The sequence below is a fragment of the Octodon degus genome, unplaced genomic scaffold (assembly GCF_000260255.1).
Source record: "Octodon degus isolate 3935 unplaced genomic scaffold, OctDeg1.0 scaffold00169, whole genome shotgun sequence".
NCBI classification, from domain to species: Eukaryota; Metazoa; Chordata; class Mammalia; order Rodentia; family Octodontidae; genus Octodon; species Octodon degus.
The window spans coordinates 2,988,398-2,996,446 of record NW_004524745.1 but is presented as its reverse complement, the minus strand read 5'-3'; the positions used below and the strand labels follow the sequence as shown (position 1 = coordinate 2,996,446).

Genomic DNA, 8,049 nt, shown 5'->3' with positions numbered 1-8,049 from the left:
TATATATATATAGTCACATAGTCCTCTAGTATATATATATATACTCTTCAGTGTTGCCTAAATGTTCTTTCCTTCTCACACCAATTGGGAAACAGGCAGGACAATATTAAGCAAAAACTGAAGCTAGGACAACCAGAGGTACTCTGGTCTTGGGAGAACAGGGCACCAGCACTGACCCTGAAAGGAACACCAAAGACTGCCAGTTTTAGGCATTAGAATGACTAAAGTAAACATGGAAATGTACTCAGGCCAAGCCAAACGTTACAAGCTTGGTCTTAGAAATAGTCAATGAAGAAGGGTTGGGGAGGTGGCTCAGTAGGATAAGTGATTGCCTGCAAAGTACAAGGGCCTGAGTTCAATCCCCAGTTCTGCAAAAAAAAAAAAAAAAGCATTTTATAACTTTTGGGCCAGGAAAAAAAAAGAAAAAGAAATAGTCAAGGAGGGTTTGGGCATATGGCTCAGCAGCATAAGCACAGTGCAAGGTCTCGAGTTCAATCCCCATACCAAAATGTCAAGGAACAAATATTTCTGGTTTCTACAATTTAATCTTTCACTTTCATTGGCCCTTAGTTACAGCTAACCCACAAAAGCAAGTTAAAAGTTCCATCTGAAGCTGGGTGTGGTGGCACTCAGGAGGCTGAAGCACTAGAATCATTACGAGTTCAAGGCCAGCTTGGGTTACAAAGTGAGCATAAGGCCAGCCTGGACTGCCTAGCAAGACCCTGTCTCAAAAAGACCAAAAAAAAAAAAAAAAAAAGTTTCATCTGAGTCTAAAAGTGTGCCATTGATGTTTCCAGTACCCCCAGTAATGCCTAAGAAGGGGAATAGCATTAGATCATTAACTATCGGTGTTTCAGGCAAGGGAACTCAAAATTTTTATGAAACTTAGGAAGTTCTCATACGAAAAATAACCTGAGTCTTAAATACTTTTTTAAAAGACCTTTTTAGGACCTGGGGTATAGCTCAGTGACATAGCCCCTGCCTGGCCAGCACAAGTTCCTGAGCTCAATTCCTAGCACAGAAAAATAAAGGACTTCTAAAAAGATTTTTTTTTTAAAGAAATTGAATTTCAAAATTTTTAAAGTGAAAGGATAAAATTTCAAAACAAGATAATAGGGGCCGGGGAGATGGCTCAGTGGAATGAGTGCTTCCCTGGCAAGCACAAGGGTCTGAGTTCAATCCCTGGTTCCACAAAAAACAAAACAAAACAAAAAACCGCAAGATAATAGAATAACAATCTTTAATATATTGTGTATTGTTATCTTTTTTTTAATGTGCGGGGGTAGGGAGGCCAGCTCAGCCCACCAGGGGGCGGGGCTGGCTGGCATGTGGTGCTGGGGGATTGAACTGCGGTCCCTGTGCTTTGCTAAGCTTGTTCTAAGTAGGTGCTTTAGACCACTGAGCCATCTCACCAGCCCGTGTATTGTTATCTTTTAAGTTAGAGTACATGATATCAGCATTTAATTGTCCAAATAATATTAGCATGGACCTTCCTTTTCAATGAACTAAGAAAAATTAGTAGTATAACTGTCTTGGCTAATATTGCTTTTCATTTTCTCCATTCCCCCAGGATATATTTTTTTATAATTTTTGTCTTGCAGTATTACCTTGTAGAAATTATTAAACTTTTTTCCATAATTTTATTGAGACACAAATAGCAATGAGACAGTTTCAAACCAAATTGGTAGGACAGTTTCAATAATACAATGCATACATTCTTCCTAGTGGTTAATTGCTGTACAAGATGCAGACTTGATATCCTATTTACAAACACCATTAGAACAAATCCCTCTATTCATTAAGAGAATGTAACTATATATCTATCCCAACCACTTTGAATACACAGATACAAAAAAGAAATTCATCTGTATCCCCTGTTTTTGTTAAGTTCCATCATTTAAATATTATAGGTGTGTAAACTCAGCAAAATATTCTACAAGAGTTCAGTAGTCCATAATAATATTGGGTCTTCTGCTTCACTGGCAATGTCAGATATTGTTGACCTGAGTCCTAAACTTTTAAGTATCATGTAGAGCAAAAGCCTTCCAGCCTAGGCAGATGACACAAGCCTTTTATGAATTTTCACTTTATGGCTCAAGGAGGCAGGTAGATGGATTAGGGAGCCACAGAATCAATGTCTCTGTCTTCATGAGAATTGTTATTTTTAGCTTCTGTAAAGTGAGGGTTACTTCCATTTATGTCAAAAACATAAGTCCTATGTCTCCCTCCCTCTTTATTAAACTTTTGAATGTTTTCCTGTATTCCTTTATAGGCTTCAAGAAGTTTCAATGTAGAAATAGTTCTAATTTAACCCTTCTTGTTTCCCCATTTAGTTGTGTTTTGTGACTGTTTTCTTCTACGCAAATTGTAATATACAAAATTTTCTCCTACTTGGGCAGCTGTTAAAAAGTACTGAAAAATATTCAGACTTCTACTTTCTTGCATACTGGCACATTTATTACAATAATATAATTGCTCTTACTATCTTCTTTGCATGGATAAAGGTATTTATATCTTATGTCACATGTTTAATAACCTATAATTGTACTAGGAACTTAAGCTATGGTTTATGGTTAAATAAATTTCTCAACTATTGTGTAATTTTAAAGGTAGTTTGGAGGGTCAGCCAAATAGCTCAGCAGATTAAAGTTCCTGCAAACAGGCACAGGGGCCAGGCGTTTGATCCCCCAGCCTACCATGCCAGCCCCGCCCCCAGGGCACACTGAGATGGCAATTGAGACTGAGTGTGGTGGTGCATCTGTAATCCCAGCTCTTGGGAAGCTGTAAACAGGAGGATCACTAGGAGTCTGATGCAGTAGTGAGACCCTGAACACCCTGTAGACCCTTCCCTAAAATACAAAAGAAGAAAAAAATTAAACTAAAAGTAGTTTGGCTTTGTACTGATGGGTGATAAATCCTCAAACATCTTTGTTTTTTTTTTTAATTTTATTGATAAACAGATAGCAATGAGACAGTTTCAAATCAAATTGGAAGTACAGTTTCAACAAATAACACACCGCATATATTCTTCTTAGTGGTTAATTGCTGTACAAGATGCAGACTTGAGATACTATTTACAAACACCATTAGAACAAATCATTCTATTCATTAAGAGAATGCAACTATATATCTATCCTAACCACCCTGAATACACAGATACAAAATGGACATTCATCTGTATACCCTATTTTTTCTAAGTTCTGTTATTGAATATTATAGGTATGAACATCTTTGATTATCATTAGATTCCTCCTTTAATTTGAAGCAAGATTTTTTTGAAATTAACTTACTTGGAATTATAATACTTGATATAGGTAATTATAATCTTTGATACTCTATTCCATTTAAGTTTGTTCTTTTTCAGATATTCAAATTCATAAGCTTTAACAAGACAATGTCTCAACTGTCATCAACATTGTCCCGCTGTATCAAAGACATAGTAGGATTTGCCATCATGTTTTTTATAATATTCTTTGCTTACGCCCAGTTAGGATTTCTGGTTTTTGGATCACAAGTTGATGACTTTTCCACTTTTCAAAATGCCATGTAAGCTCTTAGTATAAGTAATTAGTGTAATTATTTTTTTATATTCTAAGAAAAAAATCATAAAAGGGCTACAATAAGTAGTAATATAAGCTTTAATTAAGCTTGGTCCTATATTTTCATTGAAGATTGTCTTGGTTACTTGCCCCTCAATGCTGAGATAAAATAACTAACACCCAAAATTAAGGAAGAAAAGGTTTATTTAGTGCAATTTGTGGTGGTTTCAGTCAGTGATCAGCAGGCTCCAGGGCAGGGCAGTGCATGGCAGAGGGCAGCAGCGCAAGGTGGCAGAACATAGCAAAAGCGGCAAGAGCAAAAAGGTGGGAACAAGCCTCTTTTCCTCCCTTATACTGTAAGCACGCCACACTGGGCCCCGGGGTGGGTGTAGTGCTCACACCATGTCCCTTCCCTCCTCTTGCATGGATGAGGATGTTTACAAAGTGAGGAAGGACCCTGGCTCCCTGCTGAGGGGTTTAAACTTCTAATCTTCTCAAATTGACACAATGTGTCAGCCATTACAAAGACAAAATATCTGTCATACTCAAAGTAAGGTTTAGTACTCAAGTATTCAAATGGCTAGTGACAACCCCTGCCCCCCACTTTGGCACTAGGGATGAAACAAGGCCTTTGCACAGAGCTGTATCCCAACACCTTTTATCATTTATTTATGTATTTTTATTTTAATTTAGAGACAGGATTCCCCCCCCCCCCCCCCGGAACCAGGGATTGAACTCAGGCCCTAGTGGTTGCCAGGGAAGTGCTTATTCTACTGAGCTATCTCCCTGGCCCGAGACAGGATCTTGTTAAGTGTGTAAATTGTGTATTCTGGGCTTGAACTTGAAGTGTCTGCCTTAGGCTTCCAGAGTGCTGGGATCTCAGGTGTGTACCAGTACACCTGGTTGCTGGTATCCCTTTTTTTTTCTTTTTAAGTGTTACTAGGTCAAGTTAGAAAAAAATGTTTTTTCATTTTGGTTTTTTGTTTTGGTTTGGTTTTTGTATTTTTAGAGAAGGGTCTACAGGGTGTTCAAGGTCTCACTACTAGATCAGATTCCTCATGATTCTCCTGTTTACAGCCTCCCAAGAGCTTGGATTACAGGCATTCGGCACCACACCCAGTCTCAATTGCCGGGCACCACACCCAGTCTCAATTGCCGTCTCAGCGCACCGTGGGAGCAGGGCCAGCATGGCAGGCCTGGAGATGAACCCTTGGCCCCTGTGCCTGTTTGAAGGTGCTTTAATCCACTGAGGTATTTGGCCAGCCCTCATTTTTCATTTTGGAGTCAACTGATTTGTTGTTTAATTTTTCAGTGAAACAGTTCAATGGCCTTTTTTTTTTTTTTTTTTTTTTTTTTAAACTGTGCTATGTGAGTGAACACAGGGCCTTTGTACCAGCTATATCCCCAGATCTTTTTAATTTTTATTTTGAGACAGGCAGGGCTAGAATTTGTGATTATTGTGTCTCAGCCTCCTAGACTGCTGGGATTACAAAAATAAACCACCATGCCTTGTTTCATTTTAATATATTCTATAGTTTTCTTTGTGGTTACCATGGACATTACATATAACATCCTAAAGTTATGTAATACTCTAATTTGAATTTGTATTAGCTTGAATTCAATATAAATCCTTGATTTTATAGCTTCTATCCCTCTTATTGTTGCTGTAAAGCTATCATGCAATGTATCCTAAAACAAACTAGTATTTGTAAGGGACTAGCCTTTTGAAATTATTTCGAAAACAAAATATGGATTATAAGTCAATGTGAGTGGGGCTGGTGAGATGGCTCAGTGGTCTAAAGCGCCTACTTAGAACAAGCTTAGCAAAGCAGAGGGACCTCGGTTCAATCCCCCAGCACCACATGCCAGCCAGCCCCGCCCCCTGGTGGGCTGAGCTGGCCACACACACACACACACACAAATAAATAAATTTTAAAAAAAGAAAAAAGAAAACAAGAACTAAAAAAAATAAATAAATAAAAATAAGTCAATGTGAGGATGCTGAAATTTTTATGAAAATGTTGGTCTCTTAAATAGTATAGAAAACAAAAGATTGAGTTATAAACTACCACTACAATAATAGTTTTTTTTTTAAATGCATGTATTTGGTAGAGAGGGTCTTACTACACAGCTTGGACTTGTAGTGATCCTTCTGTTTTCAGCCTCTGCAGTGCCACCAAGCCCAGACTCCGTCCTACCTCAGCGCGGTCCAGGGGTGGGGTCAGCACTCCATGTGGTGCAGGGGAAATAATAGCATTATTTACCTTTATTGAGGTCTGTATTTTTTCATATGTCTTTGTATTCCTTTCATTTCTGTATGTAAGATAGGGCAAGTCTAGTGTTGAAGGACTCTCAGATTTTTATTATCTGGGAAGATTTCTCTCTCTTTTTTTTTTTTTTTTTTTTTTTTGAGACAAGGTCTCACTATACAGTTCAGGCTGGCCTTAACTTCACAGGGATCCTCCTGCCTCAGCCTCCCTGGGATTATAGGTGTGCACCACCATGCCCAGCTTTCTCCCTCACTTCTGAAGAACAGTTTTGCTGGATATAGAATTTTTGGTTGACACCTTGCATGGTGGAGCTGTAATCTCAGCACTTGGGAGTCTGAGGCAGGAGAATCACTGGATGTCAAGGCTGGCCTGAATTTCACAGCAAAACTCTTATCTAAAAAAAGGACGTTAGTTGAGAGTTTTGTTTTGTTTTTGTTTTCAGTTTTGTTTTGGTTTCCCCTTTATTTATTTTATTTATTTATTTATTTATTTATTTATTTATAGTACTGGGGATTGAACTCAGGACCCTGCGCTTGCTAGGCAAGCACTTATTCTACCGAGCTATCTCCCCGACCCAAAACTTTCACATTTCTTTTTTACTTTTTTTTTTTTTTTTTTTTTTTTGGTGAAACCAGGGATTGATCTCAGGCCCTTGTGCTTGCCAGGGAAGCAGTTATTCCACTGAGCCATCTCCCCAACCCCTGGTTTCCTCTTTAGCACTTCAAATGTTCTGGCCTCCAAAGTTTCTGATTAAAAAATATGCGCAGAATGTTAGCAAAAGATCAAGAAGTTACCAAACAATGTTTTTACCCAATTAGTCCCAAGGCTTTGTTTGTTCCTTTTAGCTTGCAAAAAAGACCAAAAAAACCACAACAATACAAAAAAGCTCCCATTAAGAGAAGAAAGAGTCTACTCACACTGTACTTGGATTCCCTGGTTCCCTTGTGATTACAGCCATCCAAACACTGCTTAGGTTTTTATTATTCTCATTAGTTACAACACAGGTATTTGAATAACTTCCTGACAGGAAAGAGCTGAATGGGACCTTTAGTTCCTGAGCTAGTTTCTGGAGAAAAGAATGAGAAGTAATGCTTTCAACTTAGTTTTTCTTATATAAACACAAGTTTAGGATAACAACAGAAAAAAAAAAAAAATCAAGCTAGAAACATTGAAAGAGAATCTTTTACTCCCCTATGCCAGAAAGGAAAACAAATTTGTTGTGTGGAAAACTTTTCATCTGCTTCCCATCCAGCAGTCCATCTTATGTAGAAAAGCATTAGAAGGCAGTAGTAAAAGCAAGGTGACCCGGGTACCACATGCCCCGCCAGCCCGGCCCTTGGGCACCACTAAGTCCTGGCGTGGTGGCACATGCCTGTAATCCCAGCACTGGGCAGTCTGAAAATAGGAGGATCACTATGAGTCAGAGCTGCTTAGTGAGACCCTGTACCAAATACATTAAAAAAAAAAAAAATGATGGATATTCATCTGTGGTCTTTTGTATCTAGGTACTAGGAATAGAATCCTGAACAACTCTGAGTCCAGGACTCAAATTTCCATTTCTTTGAGTCAATCAGTCCTTCATGGTAGACAGTCTTCTGTTCCATTTTGATCCTGGCCAAAGCAACAAGGGACGAGAGATCTTCACCCTTATCACTGACTGAACAATCAGACTGATACTGCAGAGTATCAGTGTAGTATTAAAAATTTCTTCCTGCCATTTGCCCTTAAAGAACATACATAATATGAGCATACATACATACAGCTATGCCTGGCTTATCTGGCAATGCCATTAGAAATTAATGAGAAATAAGATTTCAGGTTAGGAAAACCTGATTCTATTTCTCCTACCATTCTATTTAATGACTTAATATATTCATTTGCATCTCTAAAATTAGAAAAACAGAGGTATGTAAAAAAGTCAAGCTTTTTAGTTATTAAAGAAGACAAAATAAAATCGAGGCCCATAGTGAGAATCATTACCAGCCCTCAAGACTAAAGAGTGACAAGCGCTGACAAATAGCTCAGCAGATTACAGCGCCAAGCAGGCACAGGGGCCTGGGGTTTCATCCCCAGGCCTGCCATGCTGGCCTCTCCCGTGGGGCATGCTGAGACCTCAATTGAGACTGTGGTCAATTGGGCATGGTGGCACGTGCCTATAATTCCAGCTCTTGGGAGGCTGTAAACAGGAGAATCACTATGAGTCCAATCTAGTAGTGAGACCCTGAACACACTGTAGACCC

At 38.8% G+C, this 8,049-nt stretch overlaps 1 protein-coding gene across 2 annotated transcripts in view; it reads left to right on the top strand.

The window, feature by feature from the left end:
* The window catches only part of Pkd2l2 (polycystin 2 like 2, transient receptor potential cation channel), a 71,767-nt gene that overhangs the window by 35,780 nt on the left and 27,938 nt on the right, over nucleotides 1–8,049 (top strand). For both annotated transcript variants that reach the window (XM_023703329.1, XM_023703328.1), the window contains exons 7-8: nucleotides 2,334–2,504; nucleotides 3,365–3,546. In XM_023703329.1, coding sequence (XP_023559097.1) covers nucleotides 2,334–2,504; nucleotides 3,365–3,546 — 353 coding nt within the window. The remainder of the gene's footprint in view (nucleotides 1–2,333; nucleotides 2,505–3,364; nucleotides 3,547–8,049) is intronic.